We start from the raw sequence: 20,828 nt of genomic DNA on the forward strand, positions 1-20,828 counted from the left end.
AAAGTTATTTTCTCATAAGATATAAAGTCGTTAAAGAGCGCTAAATGAAAAAGATTACTTCTAGATCACAAATGTAATTAAGTAAATTTGTTACACTTGTAAAGATTGTGTTTGGAATTTACGAATTTGTTTACGTACAGTTTAATTTCTCAGCATGCAAGGGTTGATCCACATAGGGGCCAAGGTGAACTAGAGACCATGTAGGCTGGGAAGTACATGTGTGTGGATCTTTCGATGACCATTCGAACTTTTTTGTGCTTAATAAGTGTTTGCTGTAATGCCGTCTAGACATATCTCTACAACACCCAGCAAGTTGCATCAATAACACTGGACAGATTCTCTCGATATAACTTGACAGATTGTTTCAGCATACGTTGATATATGTTGACATGTAGGCATGGCTTAACTGACAATGAGAAGCCCAATAATTGTTCAACAAAATGCCTTACTGAACAAATTGAAATTCTTGTTGTGTGCCTCACTTGTTTCCATCTAACAAACTTAAACCTTTAACAACGAGACCCTCAATATTCAAATCCTGAATTCACCAGCATGCCCACATTTTACCTATACTAAATATGATGGTTAAAAAATTGCAGCTCCCGTCATTCATAGCATCACTTTTGAAAGGACTGGCATGGCTCCTTATTACTTTGTATAATTTTATGGAAAATGCCATTAACAAACGCATCATGTAATATTCAATGTCCTTAACACAGTTGATCATCTCACTATGAACTAGGTGTTCGTTGGTTCCAATCTCACCATTATAATATTTCCAAGTCAAGTCTATAAACATCAATCACATGATCACCATTGTCTTAATATTGATTAATAATTCTACGTACGCGTGTATCCATAGAAAAAATGGTTTGGGCAAGTTGAAAGCTATTAGGTCTTTTTTTTCTAATGGTACAAAAAACATGGCCGCCGCACAAAAGTGGACGGCAAGTAAAGATGATACAATAGTTTGTGAATTATATGATGACCTTTAACCTACTCAGGTGAATCTTGACAAAAACCATTAGCCTTGGACCCACATATCAATGGTAATATGCCCATCAAATGATGTTCAGGCGGTCCACATACCACCCCGGGTCTCAGTGGGTCTGCATACCCATTGAAAGTCATAAATTGAGGCATGCAGAGACAGACTCTTCCATGAGGTGGGAGCCTTCCCAACCATATAAATCGAACCACCCATTTTTGTGAATAATTATTCAATGTATTTGTTGTGAGAAAACTTAAATATGATTGAGTTAAAATAAAAAAATTAAAGTTTAAGTAGGATTGTTATTGTTACTTCATGTTTATTTGTTTCAATGACAGAAAATTCATTAGATTTGAATAAGAAACGTTTACATTAGAGGTCAAAGTATTAAACAATCATTATGCCTCAACACACTCTCATCTATGAAGGCTACCCTCCCTTGAAACAAAAGAAGCTCCTAGATGTGCTGTCTTATTACAAACACGGGAAGTAACAAGAATTTCTATTAACTTCAATTGCTTTTACCAACAACACAACATGACAATTTCTATTAGACTTGATTCGCAGGGAAAGTTACCAAAGCCACCAGTCCCTTTGAAAGATCCCCACAAAATCCCTAACCACTCATCCAAAACCTCCGCTCGCAGTCGTCGTTTGCCATGCTCCATCACAGTTGACCTTGATTGTCGCACCTAGCAGCTAGGATTAGGTGCCTCAACCTGAATTGGACGCCGCACCTCATCCACCGGCACCTCTTGCCTTCGTTTCGTATCTTCAAACTCTCCCCATTGTTGTTACTTTGTGTGGAGTGACGTAACATTTTGGTTAGAATCAATTACTAATTTTTATTTTTAAATACATATCATCTTTTATCAAGATTGTTAGGTCATTTACAAATAAAATCAATTACAAACTTCTAATCAAAATATTACTAGAACGACACTAGCACAAATATTTAGAGGGCACTAAACTGTGATTTATACATGGGTTATTGTCTGCTTAGTGTCCTGCTAGTTCTATTTTCGATTAAATATTTGTTACAAGTTCTATTTGTGCATGTTTCTTAACGTTTAATATGTGACAATCATGTCACGATATAGTGTTACTAAATTACATGTTATAACATAAGTCGTTAAAATCAAATTGTACTATAACACAATATGAGGGTGTAAAGGTCAAACTGGAAATTTGTCAACAAAACTATCCCTACATAAGTTTTTCTTAGACATCTTGTAACATACATGCATGTTGATGTAATTAAATTCACTGGAGTTATAATACTCGTAAAATCACATATATAGTGTACATTTTCAAAATTATCATAAAGATTAAATGGGATTTGGGAATTTATTTCACAAGAAATGGCTTGAAAGTCTGTCAACTTCTGAAGACTTAGGTGGGGGGTTGCTCCCTAATTTGGGGAAGTGAGAGGGGGCATAGGACATGCAGATGCACCGCGTCGATATCACATTGCCGAAAGCTATAAAACAAATAGAAGCAGTTGGGAAGTTGCAGAAACGACTTTTGCATCCAACACTACACATCACTAGGAGAGAAATCTGCTTTTGGATTTTTGCACAAATTTTTTAATCACAGAAAGACTCAGAGATTCACTCAGATCATCAATAATATATATTAGATAATAAATAAATATATAGATGCCTAGTCAATGAAGTGTGAGATGGGTTCACATGGATTGCACCTATTGATTACAAGGGATCATATGCTTCATGGGTCCTGGAGGGTGATGAGCACATGGGTCCACTGTAAATTTCTGCAGGAAAAAAACAAGAAAAATAAATATAAATTGGGGTTTTTAATTTCCATGAATTTTCGTTGGTTCTTCTGAACCTTTCGATCTTGCTGACAAGTGACATGGTAATTTAACAAAAGGTGAAAGAAAATATCATTTCCTAGGTATCAGCTCCAAATTCAAGGGAGATAAGGATTGAGAATAAAATTAGTAGCAGAAAAGCTTGATATGGCAGTTGACAGTGTTTAGGGTTACAGATATTAATTTGAGTTGAACAAGTTTTCCTCTTTTTTCCCTCTCGTCACTTTCAGTTGGTGGAAAGATTATGAATTGCTTTGATGGTCGATCCCATTCACAATTAATAAAATACTACTAAAAGAAATTGATGTCATACACGTATTATAATTTTACAAGTCTCATTCTATATGAAGAATTGTGACAATATTCGAGTTTTAAAGCATATTTTTTGCATGTAAAGTGAATAATTTATTTATTTCAGTTGTGGTGTCTAAAATGAGGATTGAGATATAAGAAGTATGTATTGTAAAAAAGATATGTGTCTCTTAACTAATTTAATTCAAATTATTAAGACGATTACCCTTTCAAATCTTAATGATTCAATGAATCTCTTTATCGTGTGTGAAAAATTATAATGGATATTAGCTGAAACTATTCATTAATTGTATGTGCTCGTCTAGTAATAATCTTGTTTTCATTCCTGGATAGTATTGGATTATGGCATGTGTTTAAGTTAATTAACGCAATAATTTATCTCTAATCGAGTTGGTGTGCACGTAATATTCGTACTGATTATCTTCCTATCTCAATAGAAACTTGTTAATTAGGGTTTATATATTAAAGAGACCCATTAATATATTAACTCTCAATAGGTAGTCGTGGACAATTAATTTTTTTCCTTGACTTGTAAGGTAATTGGTAGTTGTGTACTTTTCTTAGCAGCAATAAGCAAACAATACGTCCCAATTACCTGCCGTTTTTTACTACAAAACCCATGCAAAGTCAGTTTGATACATCTCCTACTCCTACAAGCAGAAGGTTTGACATGCGCATGGAATTGTGAGGATTGGAAAGGAAACTGCACCATAATAATAACCTTGTTTAGGGGTGCAACTCGGACGGTTTTGAATAGATCAAATGACTAACTTGATTTTACAAAAATTGAATTTAAATTTGAAAGTATTTCAAACGCATTATGATGGGTTTAATCTAAGTTCAATTGAGGCCAAAATATGAAATCAATAACAAACCAATTCCATATCAATACAAACCGTATAAACAGTGATAAACATTTGAAGATATCCTAATCCCATAAACTCAAACAATTGACCAAAGAAAAGTTAACCAACATTTTTGTCATCGTATAATCCGAATGGATTTGTCTTACCATGCATCGACACAAATCCATCCTACTAGGAAAACGACTTAGTTGCAAAAGGTTCTCCTACATTTAATCTCGATTAACACCTTAAACAAGAAGATAAGTATTGCCATTAAGTGATTAATACAAATTTCCTAAAAACCCTAATTATGTTTTACCAAATACTTGAGTTAGAATACTTGACAAATTAGCAAGATGACACCTACACTCTGAGTTGTAATGTTCCTCATTAGGTTTACACAGGAGCCCAAAAAAGGTACACATATTTATCTTCACAAAACAAGAAAAAGAAAAGGATATTAATTTATTTATTTGACATTTCCAAGATCTTAAAAAAGAAGAGAAATAAAAGGATCCTATTCTGGCTAGTCTCCCCAGCCTTTCCAGATGATCAAACTGACAAATCTCCAATAATTTTCTCCCTCTCACCCACTTGGAATTCAATTCCTATTTTCTTTTTTAATTTAATTTAATTTAGTTTAATTTAGTTTAATCTCTCTCTCTCTCTCTATTAAAAAGCAAACGCCTCTCTGACCCGATAGTTTACTCACAAATTCTGCATGTGTACGTTGTGGCTTACCGCGTCCCGTACATCTCTCTCCTCTCTCCACCATATAAATATAAAAAACAGAGACTTTGAAAAGACACAGCAAACTAGGCATCCTATCTTCTCCTCCTCCTCCTTTTCCAAGTTTCCTGCTACTTTAATTCAATTCAATCCCATTTTTCTATACTTCCCATTCATTTATTTACTATTTTAGGTTTGGTCTCTCCATATATAGATGCTCCCCACTTCTTGCCCACCACCCTTGTGATCATAGGCCCCATTCAAAAACAAAAACTAGTTTTTGGGTGCAAGAACAGGTTGAGGAGAAAGACTGAGAGGTTTGGAGAAAAGGGTTTGTTTCAAAACCTGATCTTTTGGGTTAGTTGGTTTCAAGTTTTGATCTTTTGGTTTGGTTGGTTTTGGTTGATTGAGATATGGCCATTGAGGCTCAGATGTTTTCGAAAAATCTTGGGTTTCCATTGTTTGGCTCACAGGATTGGATGGTGGAAAATTGTGGGGGTGGTATTGGTGGGTTCAGTCAGTTTAGTTTCAATGCTCAACAGAAACACCAACTTCAACAACAATTTCAGCAGCAACAGCAACAACTACAACTACAAAACCAGCAGCAGATAATGGATCAAAATCTCTGCTTTGAAAACAGTATTCCTGTCCCCACTTTGGAAAGCAACAGCAGCAACATTATGGCCTCCTCCTTTTCTCAAGCATTTGAAGCTCAGGCAGCCGAGCAGAGGCAAGAGATTGATCAGTACATCAGATTACAGGTTAGAATTTAGAATCCAATTTTCATCACAAACTGTGATTTCATAATTCTGGGTTTCATCCCAATTTCAGTAAAAATTGTGATTTTATGACTTGGGTTTAATCCATTTTTCTTGAAATTACTTGTTTTCATGATTTTGGATTATTTTTTCGAACGTATTTTTACTCAATTCCCATGTTTTGTTTTTTGGTAAAAACAGAGTGAGAGATTGAGAATGATGCTGCGAGAGCAGAGAAAGCAGCAACTCGCAATGCTGCTGAAGAAAATAGACTCCAAGACACAAGTACTTTTAAAGCAGAAAGACGAAGAAATCACACAAGCAAACAGAAGACAAATGGAGCTCGAAGATTTTCTCAGAAGATTGGAGGCAGAAAACCAGGCATGGCAAAGAGTGGCACAGGAAAACGAAGCCATGGTCATGACATTAAACAACACACTAGAACAGTACAGGGAGAGGGCCATGTTTTGCCTCGTGAATGGTGGAGAGGATGCAGAGTCCTGCTGTGACAATTACAGAGAAGAAGAAGGAGAGAGTGATGGAGGAGGAGGTGAAAAGATGAAGGCTTGCAGAAGATGTAATTCTGGGAGTTCGTGTGTGCTGTTTCTTCCCTGCAGGCACCTCTGTTCATGCAAAGATTGTGAGGCCGTTCTGGATTACTGCCCGGTTTGTAGAACGCCAAAGAAGGCCAGCATTGAGGCTTTGATTTTCTAGGCTGCTTTTCCGGGAAAATGTAGATAGAAAAAAAGAGGGAGAAAGTGATTGAGAAATGCTTTTAGCAGCATGATGTTATGATTTGGTAATGTGAACAGAACCAATTTCGATGCAAATTGTTTTTTTTTTTTTTTGATTAATTATTCATTTATTTATTTATTTTCCTTTTGGGGTCTCTGGATTTAGATTTTAGTTTGTACTTTAGATAACCAAAAAAAACAAATTGAACAGAAAAATACAGGACATGGCATCTTTTCCTTGGATGGAGATTGGAGAGGGTGTTGCTTTTTTGCCTCTCTTTTTTCAATTAATTTTGCTTTTCATATTCTGCCATTGGAAGATTGGTTTGATTATTCATATCAGATAATTGTGCCAATTGTTTCTTTTAATTAAACTTTTAAATTTGAGTTTTGGAAACAAAGTCAATGAGAATTGAAAACGGCTAAATATGAGGGGAAAATTTTGTGAACATTAAAGGAATTGGCTGGCTGCCTGATTAGAAAAGTTATCACACGTAATCTTATAAAGCCAAATCAGACTAAAATACATCAAATTAAACTGAATCAGACTAAAATACATCATTAAATCGAATCAGACTAAAATACATCAAATTCTATGTTTTCACGAACAGGAAATGAGGTTTGTTTTGCTTTGTAGCTTTGGATGTGATATAAAATTGATCACATTAGAACATCTAATGGGAAAGCATGTTGTTTTATTGTGAGCGTACAAAAAGTCAAAAGAAAATTGTGGGGAGCTGGAAGTTGTTGGAGTGGGAATTTATTTAGGTCCACATTATCGCATAGCCCTAGTTGGATTAGCCAAGCATAAATATTAAATATGGTCCATCTCAATTCTCATGCACGTTTTAGTAATGATATTTTCTTTCTTTTACGTTCTCCTCCTTTTTGCCTCTTTTTTCAAGTTCAACCTTCTCCTTTCTTGTGTTCTAACTTCTAAGGTTCGAAAGGTTATACAACATGCCCGTAATCAACAATATTAGCTAAAAATGCACCTTCTATAATATTATCAGTATGACAATATAAGTATACCATTAATATTTAATAATATAAAGAAATCTTCTTTTTTTACATACAGTGTTCTACGCTGTTTTAAATTAAGGATGGAAAAATGTCTTAACCGCTAAAGTAATCCATCATTGCATTTTAAATATTTTTCACATAATATAAACAAATATGTTGATAATCTATATGCTTTGTCCATATTAAATATCGTGGCTAGGTCAGGCAACAAGACCTAAGATTTCTAGCCCACACACTCGAATCGGTCAATAGATGTGCCGTCGAATGAAAGAGAGAAGAAAGAAGCTGAGTCAAATTGGTAATTTCGAAACTGGAGGACTCATTAATTAATTACATGGAAGCAAATGAAGGTTGGATTTTTTGGGATTTGACGAGAAATTGTTGGATACCCGGACCGGACCAATTGGGTTGTTCGGCCCTTGATTTTGTTCACATTCAGCCGGCCCACATGGAATCCCACTCCTTTCTCACATCCCCATGGCCCACCACCGTGAGACCTTCTCAGCGTTGGCAGGAGATTCCGGTGGGAGTGGTGTGGTCCACCTGGTTATCTGGTGTTTCCCATAGCAGCCGTACATCTTTTGATTTAATTTATTAAATATTGTAGATCATGCAGTGGGAAGGCGCAGAGTAGACTTGTAGTGCGATGGGGACCATCTGATCTGCTGACTGACTGATTCAACGCGCGTTGTTGTCCTTCTGGTTTCTTCCTTTGTGTGATCTTTCGCCGAAACTGAAAACGTACGTCTCTCTGTGATTCTCTGCGTGGATGTGGGCCCCCTTCACGATTTTGTGAGGACAATTTAATACAGACCCAGAGATTTCGATCCCCGCTTTTATTGCCCTGTTAATTGCTCTTTTTGTGTGAATTTGTATTTTTTTTTTTTCCTTTTACGACAAAATGGTATATGATGAATTTGATATCAAATTCAGTTGTTCGTGTAGTTTAGTCGAACTCTCTCTCCCTTAGTACAAAAATATCGATGTATTAAAGAAAAAATCTACTTCTTAGAGTTAACCACCACAAGATGACTAAGAGTTCGTTTGGATGCTCTTTTAAAATGACTGAAAGTGCTTTTAGAGAAAATGTTTTTGAGTTCCAAAAACACTTAAAATGTTTTCTACCAAAAGCACCGGTTATGTGCTTCTTCCATGAAGCACTTTAAGTGTTTTTTTTCTTCTAGGATTTACTTGCATCTTTACTAAAGATTAGTTCTAACAACATTTTCATCAAAAATATTTTCAGTCATTTTAAATACACATCCAAACGAGCTATAAGTGGTTAGAAACGAATTTCAAACACGTATTCACACAACACGCCTTGGTTCGATTCCTATCGTTGACGAATCGCACAATGGTAGTCAGGTAGAGGTTAAAATGCCTATGTAAGTCTTTCGGTTTTTTAAAGGTGGACTGTCGTGACGAAACCACAAGCTGATACTCTTTTGAAAAAACAAAAAAAATCGCTTCTTAGAGTTTATGTGTGACGATGCAACTTCGAGTCTAAGATTTGAGACTTGTATATTTCGTAAGTTTTTTGTGATATTGTTATTGTGTGAGGGCCTCGTATAAGACCAATAATTAACTGATACTATTTCATCGTAATATTAAAATTATTTCTGAATACGTTGTTGGACTTGTTTGATTTGACTAACTCTAAACAACAGAATATTAACGCAACAGAATTAAGCTAACCATTTGATTGGAACATAACCGTCAAGCTTACCATTTCAAATTTTCTACATCTTGATTGTGAAACTATAATGCTTGACAAATAAATCGAGTTTATAATTTTGTTTTTTTAACAAACGATATTATTTACACTAAAAGGAAGTAGGTGTGCTAAACTTCACAATGGGATAATAATAATATAGTTCAAATTCCTTTTTGGCAATAATTGAATTTAAAACCTCTCACTTACAAGTGAAAAATATAATACTAAATGGCAAATTGAATTTTTATTATACTTTGAATCAAATACAAACTAATTAATAAAGTAACTACTCATCAAAATAAAAAAAATGAATAGAGTTAGTGGATAATGTAATATATATGCTCTTGTCATACATGCAATATAATACATTCTACTATTAAAATGCTATTTCCATTGACGTTACCAAAAGTAATGTTACCGTTGGTCTCATCAATATTAATATTATTAATATAGTACCTTCACCTTTAAATTTTCTATATATTCCAAATAATACCATGTCTTTTTAGTTGAAATGGTAGAAGTTTTATTCAATCAAGAAGCAGAAGGGCATCACAAATTTAATTTGACGGTTCCTCAAACCAACATAAATCTGAATAAAAAAAGAAGACATTCTAGCTAGTCTATGTGCCATTGTATCGGTAGACGTCAGACATGTGTGACTTGCATACCATTAACAAACATATATTCATTAGAGCATCTCCAATTGAGATCTTAAATCGAGTCTCTACAATTGTGTAGTCCTTAAATATATGGACAAAAGACTTTAAGTGGATCAGAATGAAAGTCCTTAAAGTATCCCTAATATAAAAGGACTAGCTGGATATCTAAGAGAAATCCTCAAATCTGAGGTTTGGATTAGTTTCATGTAATAGAGATGTGGTCTGCAATAATATAAAGTTCAGTTACGATCTATTTGTCGGAAGCATGATCTATTAGTCAAACTTTTCTGTTTAAATAATTCATCATATGATCCATTATGTTGTTTTATTTTTTTTATTTTTTTTAAATGATACGATATTAATAGTCTCATCAAATCTTTAAATCTTGATTGAGAGCATTTTGAACAAAGTCACGAGGTTCCTCGAACTATACTCGTGACTCATGACTACATAAATGAGACTTGGTGAGGTAATGAGCCACTCTAAGAGCAGTTCCACCGGAGGTGGACTTGCCCAGCACCTAGTCCAAAACACAGCCTGGCACCCTGTCCAAAACCTCAAACCCGCAAAACAGCCTGGCACCTAGCCCAAGCCAGGCAGCAGGCCAGCCCATTTCGGACAGACCCAGAAGTCGGTCCAAAAGGCTGGCGCGTGCACAACACTCGCGACTGGGCGCGAGTAGGAGACCGTGTTCCAGGCGGCGGGGCCCACGTCTCAAGCCAACTTGCCTTTGAACAGCTGAGGGCTACGTGGCCCTCCTCAGAGTCGTTGGATTTCTAACGGCTAGTTTTTGTAGGCCGATGGATTTCCAACGGTAAAAAAAATTTAAATTTGACTTTTAAAATGGACCGTCCAATCACAGATCAACGGTCCACGTTTTTTTCACCAAAAAAAAATTAAAAAAAAAGAAATAGCCCAACGGTCATAATTTTGACCGTTGGCCACGTGGCAGCTGGTTGGCTGTTGGATTTGATTATTTTTCAAATCCAACGGTCCAGATTAATTACAACATTAAAATTTATTAAAAATTGTGAAATTTTTTTAAAAAATACAGAAAAATTTTAAAAAATACATTTTTTTTTCTATAAATATCTAACCCTCATCTTCCACCTTACACCACATTTCAATATTTTCTACACTTTCTACACTTTCTACGTTTGAATATTTTGTACACTTTGAGAGAAAAAAATGACTTCGTGGAAGCTCATTGAAGATGTTACGTTGTGTGAATATTGGGTTCACACTACTCATGACCCGATTACGGGTAATGAGATGAATAAGCGAGAAATGTGGAGTAAAATTACGAAATCGTTTTGCAATGTACATGGAAAAGATGCCAGATCTAGTCATGGTCTTCAAGGTCGTTGGAAAAAACTCAACGCATCATTTACTTGTTGGAAAAACGCCATCTCTCATGCTTCTGGTAATCTGAGTAGTGGGACAAGTTTAGCGGATCAGGTAACAATATTTTTATTTATTTATATGCATTCCACCCACATCAATATTTTAATTTATTTAATTTCTTATGTAATTTCTATGTAATTTCTTATGTAATTTATATGCATTCCACGCCCATCAATATTTTAATTTATTTATTTGTGTTACACCCGTATTTTTTAATACTATCTTATCCCACATTTTTATAGACACTACAAGCACAAGCATTCTACAATGCAAAGAACCGTAACAAATCATTCAACAAATGGGAATGTTGGCAAATTGTCAAAGATTGCCCTAGATACAAAATTGTGGCAACCGGTCCAGAAGTTGTCATGTACGGTATGGGTCTACACAGTTTGCCAGAAGCAGACACAGCTGAACAAGAAGCCAACACATTTGAAGACACGGAAGGGACGCCTGAAGAAGTGCCAGAGGCCCAACCGACTCGCCAGTCCCTCAGGCCTCAAGGTAAAAAGGCATCAAAGAAAAAAGGTAGTTCTTCCAAAAATGACTACACTAAATATATGGAGGAACTTGCTCGTCAAGGTGAACTGAACATGGCATGGGAAAAGGCTAAAGATGAGGAAAAAGCTACTGCTATGGCAGCAATAATAGCAGCTACTGAGGCTCGTGATGTGGCGGCTGAGAGACAAAGAGAAATAGTTAATTGAGAGAACGAGATGATTAGAGAAGCACTTCATCGAGAGAATGAGATGCTTAGAGAAGAAAGGATGGCTCAAACAGATCGTGACACTATGAACAAGTCTCTAGTAGGACTGTCTCCGAATTCAAAATATTTTTGGACATCAGAAAAAAGAGATGTCGTGCGAAAGAGGTGTGCAAGAGATGCCGAAACAAGTCAAGGGGGTTCCAGCTACAGAAATCCTAGCGACCAAGATCCTAGCACCACATATCCTAACTCCACAGACTTTGTATAATTTCGTATTTATTTGTACTACTTTATTTAATTTGTTATGTAATTTCTTAACATTTTTAGAACTTTATTTAATTTCTTATGTAATTTCTTATTTATTTTTAGAACTTTATTTAATTTCTTATGTAATTTTTGTACTTTATTTAAATATTTGAATAAGATTGCATAAACTCACCAAATAAACATTTAAAAAAAAAACACCAAATAAAATTACATAACCTCACCATATAAACTTAAAAAAAAAAAACACACTAAATAAGATTACTTAAAAAACAATACATTTTATTCTTCAACCACAAGCCTTATTTTAATTATCTTCGACTTCGTGCAATCCCCACTGGTGGTCAATCAAGTCATTCTGGCGGGTTATGTGCCAGTATGACTCTTGCAATGAAGTGTACCGCTGAACGATCAATTCATTGTAACGTCCATCCCGTTCCAACGGCTTGTGTTGCTCGGGATCTTCGGTTCAGTCATGAGCATAGTAGATTTGTGTTCTTGAGTTGTTCATTGGATCCGGCTCGTATTCATCGACGGCATCATAATCATACTCGTCTTCAACAATCATGTTGTGGAGAATAATGCACATCATCATGATGGATCGAAGAGCCTTGACATCAAACATTCTAGCTGCAGCCCTGACAATTGCCCAACGAGCTTGCAGGATACCAAAACAACGCTCGGCATCCTTCCTACACCCTTCTTGACACTTTGCGAAGTGTTTCTCTTTTTCACTCTGCGGATGTGGCACTGTTTTGACAAATGTTGACCACCTTGGGTAAATACCATCTGCAAGGTAGTATGGTCCATCGTATTTATTACCATTAACCCAATATGTGCATCTCAGCCCATTTCCTTGTAGCAGTTCGTCAAACATTGGAGATTGGGCAAGGACATTTAGGTCATTCTGAGCTCCTGAAACACCAAAAAAAGCATGCCAAATTCATGTATCAAAAGAAGCCACCGCTTCCAAAATAATGTTTTTGGCTCATTTTCTGTCGCCATAAGCTCCTTGCCACGCACTTGGACAGTTTTTCCATGTCCAGTGCATGCAGTCGATGCTTCCAATCATGCCAGGGAAGCCTCGCATCTCACCTTTCCTCAGAAGCCTTCGCATGTCCCTTGGCGTGGGTTTCCGAAGGTACTCATTGGTGTAGAGGGCTTTAATTGCAGAGCAAAGCCGCATCAGGGACTCCAGAACTGTTGTTTTTCCCATCCTTTCGATCTCATCCACTTGATCTGCAGATGCTCCATATGCAAGTATTCGCAAGGTAGCCGTAATTTTTTGCTCAAGAAGAAGACCTAGAACATGAAAAACATCCTCTTTTTGCACAAAATATGGATCATGGTTGCAAACATCACTCATGATTTTATCGAACAAACTTCGTTGCATTCTAAAACGACGTCTAAAAACATGATCAGGGAAAACGCTGTTGGGAATAAAATAATCTTTCAAGAGATCTTTACCTCGTCTTTCCCTTCTTTCATCGATGTTTGCCGCACGTCTGGGTTTGGCTATCTGACCCACAACTTCCATGATACGGCGGGAATGTAAGGCCCTTCGCCTTCTATGGTGATCATCCTCATCCTCCCCCATTGCGAATGCCTCATCTCCACCTCCACCTTGGTCAAGATTGATCAATTCTTCCTGTTGTGCCAACAACCTTTTCTGCTGCTCTTGCAACTATTTATACGCTCTCCTTGAAGAAGACATTGTAAGAACTCAAGATTTGAAAACGATAAAGAAGAATTCTGAGCTAAAAAAAAGGATTGAGTTTAGTGTGAGGATGGATGTAGGGATGTAGGGTTTATATGGACAAAAAAAGAGAAGATGAGGTTCTGGACAATGCCATGTGGCATTACGTGATTGGTTGAAAATCTTATTGAAATCTTGGCTAAATTATTGTAAACAGGAAGTGACACGTGGCGTGTCGGGATTGGTTGAAAATCTTATCAGAAATCTATCTACAAAATAGTACGTTCGGATAATGACACGTGGTGTGACAAGATTGGTTAAAAATCTTATCGAAATCTTGCCTAAATTATTGTAAACAGGAAGTGACACGTGGGTTGTCGGGATTGGTTGAAAATTTTAACGGAAATCTATTCACAAAATAATACGTTCGGATAATGACACGTGGCGTGACGAGATTGGTTAAAAATCCTATCCGAAATTAAAACTATTTTTTTAATTTATTATTTTATAAAAAAATTATTTAATATTTTAAATGGACTGGGTGCCAGCGCATTTTGTAGGGGTGGAGATCGTTTGTGCCAGCACATTTTTAGACTGGATGCCAGCACATTTTTTTTGGGGTGGAGATGCTTTGGCCTATTACTGTTCATTAAGATCTATTACTGTTCACTGAAGTGGATAAATAGGCTGGATGTTGGCGCAAAATCTTTAGGGGTGGAGTTGCTCTTCCATTCTCTCGAGACATACGAAACCGAACATCCCATAAACTCAGGCACCATCTCATAGATATCATTGGCAATAAAACCAAGACTGGATTGTTCCACAGTAGCTGCTCCACATGCTTCCACGGCTTCCTACGAATCTGTCTCTAGCTACCTTAGCCTGTATAAGCCTCATCGACCGGAGAGCTGCACCCCTTCACGTATGGCCAGCAGCTCCGCCACACCTTGAAGTTTTGCACACACCTGTTGCTACGAACAATCATCCATCCCCACGAATTACACCTCCCGCCCCACCTATCCCTCCTTAAGCTTAAAAGTCCCATCCACACTTAGCTTCACCCATCCCTCTCGAGGTAACTCCCAAAGCATCTGTTTGGGTATCTGCACCCGCCGAGGCTGCTGATTCGCCGTCTGAAAATCTTGCAACCAGTTGAGTGACTTTTGAATAACATCCAACCGGTCCGAGCTCTTACTCTCCCACACCACCGCATTCCGTTTTTTTCACAAGGCCCATATTAACATCAGGACCATATTAAAATCGACCTTCTTATTCTCCCACACCTGATATAACCAGTCATTCATAGGGTCCACAGAGTGCAGTACCGTACCCAACCCCACCGGAGCACCAAACCACACCGCTCAGGAGGAATGACAGTCACGAAAAGCATGTTGGGCAGTCTTCTGGGGAACATCACACTTAGAACACACTGTCTCGAGACGAACTCCACGTCTTTGAAGGTTCACCAGTGTTGGGAGCATATCAGTACACGCTCTCCACCCTAGATTTTTCATCTTAGGAGGCACATTTGCCTTCCAAATGGCTTGCCACATCCCCGTATAACCATTCCCGTGCTCGACGAAGAAGAAGCTTGTAGAGCCAAGGCGCTTCACTCCGCTTAGCCAACTTATATGCACTTTTAACGGAGAATAGCCATTTTTTGTCGTAGTGCCACATTAGCCTATCTGTAAGAATCCTATGTGGACTCAACTTGTTGTGATAAGAACTAAGATATATGCTGATAAAAATAAATTTAAATTCATCAATGAGTTGTATACATAGAATACTAGCTTCCTATAATCGTGGAAACACATCCAAAATGCTTTGAATACAAACCGTTCCTCCACTAAATAAAACCGTTCCTCCCCTAAATAAAAAAGATTCCCTACTCACAAAGCATGGGTTCTAAGTCTAGGGTTCTATCACCATAAGAGCATAAAGGGCTTGAGTGAGTAGAAGAGTTCTTTTGACAACCACTATGGGTTCAACGTGTACGTCTTCCTATTCTATGTATCACATTGTGATTTAGGGTTAAATGTTAATTCATAGGTAGTCCCAACATTTGGTATCAGAGCCAAATTAAGACCCTAAATCCAATGCATAGTTATGCTGCACAAATGCATCGACGCATGGTATGTTTTAACTATCGCATGAATTCTTATATGTTGATGAACCTGTCATTTAAGGCCTTCTCTTTTTCTGTTGTTATTCGACAGTTTGGTTTACAGGAAGATGAAAAGTATATTTATCATTTACGATATGTTTTACATCAAAGATTTTAAACGAATGGCATACTAATCATTAACTCATATTGTGGTTCAAAACTCATGAGATGTTCACATTCTTTTTCAAAGAAAAGGGTGTATAAATTGCTAGGAGTTTTAATCAGTGTATGGCATCCTGTTGATCAGGCTAAATTCTTGTCCAAAGACTTGAAATTATTGCATGATAAGATCGTTGTAGGATGGCTATGCAATAAGGATTAAAGGCAGTTTATATCTCTTACTCAAAAGTGTGATATAAACATGCATAGTTGAGTGAACACTCTGTCGCCTCCATTGAACCATTGATGGAGGAAATTACGAGAATCAGAGACAAGACATTGAGATCATACTGGGATTGTGGGATCTTGATTTGGCACTCAAAGATGTTGAGTCCACTGTGCTCACTGAGGAAAGCTCGACTGAAGAGAGAGTGAAGTATGAGAAGCAACATTTTCTTTGGCTTTACTCCAATTTTAAATTTACAAGGAAGAATCCTGGACAAGTCTGCTGTATGTATCAAATTTTATCCTGTGTGCATATAAGTTGATATGCTTCCACTGTATCTATTAGTTCAATTCGTGGTAGATGTATGTTTGAACAACTACATAATAGGTTGTGCTTATAATATTTTGCCATTATTGATGTTGTTGATTTCATTGTAATTATTGTAGTACGATTACAATATATATCTGGACCACTTAAACTTTAAGGTAATTGTGAATTAAGGATAGCAATGTTATTTTAGAAGGAGTCATGCTACTTAATAACATATGGAATTGGTCATTTCTATATGTTTACATGGTTATTGGAAATCGCTGAGTTAAAGATTACTTAATTTTTCTTTTTGGCCAAATAATTATTTTATGACTGATAGGGTTAATGGTTTACCTTACTTATGTTTTTGACTTCTTTTTCCTAATGTTACTTGGGTTCGACAGATGGTTGCAATCATAACAATAAAGTCTCTTACGATAATATTTACTGCACTAACCTTTACTTGTTCAGGAAAAACATCTGAGCCGGATTTTGTAGTGTAGACTTTACATATCTTTTCTTTTTACCAAAGTAAAAAGACTTAAGGAAAAGGATTATGTAAATCAGATTTTAAAAAACTCATAACATGTCAATATTTTTTTCCAAAGAGAGGAATGTATGAATGGTTTGAGATGTTTCCAGGGTATAACATTTTAAGAGAATTAAGTTGACTGTTTTCTTGTCCAAAGACTTGAATTCTTGGTTGTTTTCTTAATCTTTTACATGATTGTTATACAATAAGGTTACATGATCTATTATCGAATGATGGCTGTTTATGTTTCTTGCCCAAAGGTGTGATATAATCATGTATTGATACGATTTAACATATGAAAAAAAATAATGGCGGAAAGGTAATAGAATGCCATTTAGGATTATGAAGAGGATAATGACTGAAACCTTCAGAGGAGGGGTTTCCACTTGTGACTAAGCCAAAGTTTTATTTTTTTTTTTCTTGAAGATGTTGGTGTGAAGTTCAAAAGTCGAAAATGGCTGGTATGTTTGAGTATTTATTCAAGCATGTGTAAAGAGACATATTTTCCCCAATATTGCCCATGAGTTTGAAATGATCATATATATATACACACACACACACGTGTGTATTACGGAACTATTGAGGTGTCGACGACTTATCGAAAAAAACACTTATGTAATAACACTTGCTTCTCCTTTAATTGGGCTTAGTTGCTTTTGTCATAAAATTAATTATCCGTATTGTGGCATGATATAATACATATGTATATGTGTGTGTGTGTGTATAAATTGAAATCCGCATATGAGCATTTGTTCAGTATGGCTATAACTATATCTTGAGACTGATTTTCCAACATGAAATAAGTAAAACCCCATGTTGAGACATGGTCAAGAGGGGTTAGGCTTGATCATACTTATAGCAATATGAAAAGCAGGTGAAATATATGCATGATCAATCAATTAGGCTTTCATTTCGATGAGCTGGTGCATGTATAACTCTCTTCTTTAACATGTTGTTTGGCAATCAAGAGTGACAGCAATACATCTAGCATCAAGACATGAATCATAGCTTATACAGGGAGTAAAGTTTATAGCACGTACACTGTAAGATGATCCTATATATATATAATGTTGTCTATTCCCATGTGTCAACTAATATTGGTCATGTGATCATATATATGTTAACGTCCAGTCAAGAATTGATGATTACACATTGAAAGACATGAATATGGAGTTTTAAGTATGTGCAACATTCACACATTTAAATTTTAAGCATGCGACTTAATTGATATGGTTTTAAAAATTGTATTTTGGATTGTTAGTTTTTCCTTCACCTAGAGAACCGAAACCATATTTGTTAGTTGAAAAATATGCGAACAATTTGAGAATGACATACTAATAACTTGATAATTAATATCTACTTCATCCTTCACGTCTAACCTTGAGTGTGTTGGTTGGAATATTGTTGAAGGCAATTCAACGTTACATTGTTAAGAGTATAGAGAAGACATGGTAAGTGATATCATAGTCATATTTGGAAGAGCACATTATTAAGTGCTTTGCCCAAGTGGGAGAATTGGCGAGAGAAAATATGTGGGCTTCTCACTCATTGACTTCTTTTAATAGGGTATTGAATTTTGAAAACATAGTGGGAGTATCCTAAATCATGTTGATTTTGAGCGGAAGAGATTTGTGTATTGAGTTAACTTCCTCTATTATTTTGTTCTTCTATACTACATAAATATGTTGTTTGATTACATTTCACACATACTAATATGCTTTAATGGTTGATGAAATTAGAATTGAACATGCCTCAAAAGACAACAATATAGCTATGTGACCTTGTTAATCTTTCCTATTGCTTGTTGACAGTATCAGACGCCTTGGATTCGTTACTTATTAATCCTACAAACGTTTTTGAGGTCAACAAGAACCTAGCATTAATTCAAGCTTATTGACTCATACTAATTTTATTGTTAAATTGTATGATTTCGTGTGTTAATGAGAGCTCAAATGTTTCTTGCTTTCCAGTGTTATTGGGGAATAGTAAAAACAAAATTAAAGGGACTGAATTTCACACAATAGCCAACCTTAAAATGAAGTATGGACTGAAGGAGAAACCCCAATGAGATCCGTACATGTGGTTTTGGTGAACAAATATGTGTTGCTTTTAATACTAAGGAAAGGTAGAAAACAAATTTGCGATGATATGCATTATGTGATATGTAATTGCTTGAGTAAGGTTGCTCCCAAAGTATGTTTAAAGCCTTGTTTGAAGTATTGTTCTGGAATTAAGTTATGGTAAATTAATGGGAGTGTCGTTGTTCGCACTGTATTATTTTCTGTTTAAGACCATTGTGTTATCAACTGAATTCAAGGAAAAATTGAGGTTTCATTGGAAGCATTTAGGCAAACTCCAAATTGAGGCTTCATTACAAGACACATTCATATTTTGATGGTGTTTTCATGTGAGGAAAGGAGAAGTGTCGACAGATACTTATGCTAGCTAACCCATTAAGAAAGCCACTAGTTGTGGGAGCTTTCAAGGGTCATGTTGCAAACATGGGAATTCATGATGATTTTGAGTCGACTGATGTGTGGGAGTAATTAACTATTGCTTTTGATAAGTGTTGAATTTAGCCATTTCAAATTTTCTGATGATAATGTGATATGTATGTCATGTGATTAATCCATAATGCTGTGATTGATCCTTGTTCCAAAGAACATGCTAATTGACATCTGAAAATGCAGGAATTCGAAAGCAAAAATTCAATGATTAAAGATGGAAAATCTAGGTTTGGTCAATAAAGGTGAAATGGGTGAATTTACGAGAGGATGTGTATAAATGTATGTTTCATCTGCATTATACAGCATGAATTTGAAAACTGTGGTTTCAAGGTGGATACAGTATGATACATGTATTATTTCCTGGAGTCCAATCTTCTAAATGCATGTTGGTCAATGTGTATAAGAAGTCTGTAGCGTAGACTCAATGTGATCACTTAAGGGATGAATTTTATTTTGGTCATATATCTTATAGAACACAACTAGTTAATGTCCATGTGGGAGAATGTAAGAATCCTATGTGGACTCAACTTGTTGTGATAAGGACTAAGATATATGCTGATAAAAATAAATTTAAATTTATCAATCAGTTGTATACGTAGAATACTAGCTTCCTATAATCGTGGAAACACATCCAAAATGCTTTGAATACAAACCGTTCCTCCACTACTCAATAACTTCCAGGTTGTGATGATATGGGACAATAACCAACGCACCCATGATAGATGGAAGTTGGCTGCCAATCATCAATAAATAAAAGGGATTCCCTACTCACAAAGCATGTGTTCTAAGTCTAGGATTCTATCACCATAAGAGCATAAAGGGCTTAAGTGAGTAGAAGAGTTCTTTTGACAACCACGATGGCTTCGACGGGTACGTCTTCCTACTCTATATATCACATTGTGATTTAGGGATAAATGTTAATTCATAGGTAGTCCTAACACTATCCTCCGGCTATCGTAGACTGAGTGGTACCGCACAAATATAATGGACCTCCTCGTCAGAGAACAATTGGTGTAATGCCTCAACCCGCCAAGACTTAGACTCAACATCTATCAAGTCTTTAACCGACAACCCTTCAAGATGTGGTGGGATCGGTGACAACACCTTAAAAGTTGAAGGCCTAGGCAGCCACCTATCTCCCCACACTCACACTTGTTCCCCAGTACCAATGGCCCATCAGGACCTTTGCTCCAACACCCCTCTAGCTTGCACAATGCTCTTCTATGCATAGGATGAGTAAGGGAGGGCAGCGATATTCCAAAAATTATCGTCCAGGTAATACGTGGCCTTCAACACCCTACCAATAAGAGAGTCAAGGTTGT

At 36.3% G+C, this 20,828-nt stretch overlaps 1 protein-coding gene across 1 annotated transcript; it reads left to right on the forward strand.

Moving 5' to 3' along the window:
• The first annotated feature begins 4,704 nt into the window (after window positions 1-4,704).
• On the forward strand, window positions 4,705-6,511 carry LOC103946634 (probable BOI-related E3 ubiquitin-protein ligase 2). Its single transcript, XM_009357386.3, has 2 exons — window positions 4,705-5,472; window positions 5,671-6,511. The coding sequence occupies exons 1-2, from the start codon at window positions 5,125-5,127 to the stop codon at window positions 6,181-6,183; spliced, it is 861 nt and encodes a 286-aa protein (XP_009355661.2). The 5' UTR covers window positions 4,705-5,124; the 3' UTR covers window positions 6,184-6,511.
• The last annotated feature ends 14,317 nt before the right edge of the window (window positions 6,512-20,828 follow it).

The sequence above is a fragment of a genome, unplaced genomic scaffold (assembly GCF_019419815.1).
Source record: "Pyrus x bretschneideri cultivar Hongxiangsu unplaced genomic scaffold, Pyrus_bretschneideri_v1 Contig10, whole genome shotgun sequence".
NCBI classification, from domain to species: Eukaryota; Viridiplantae; Streptophyta; class Magnoliopsida; order Rosales; family Rosaceae; genus Pyrus; species Pyrus x bretschneideri.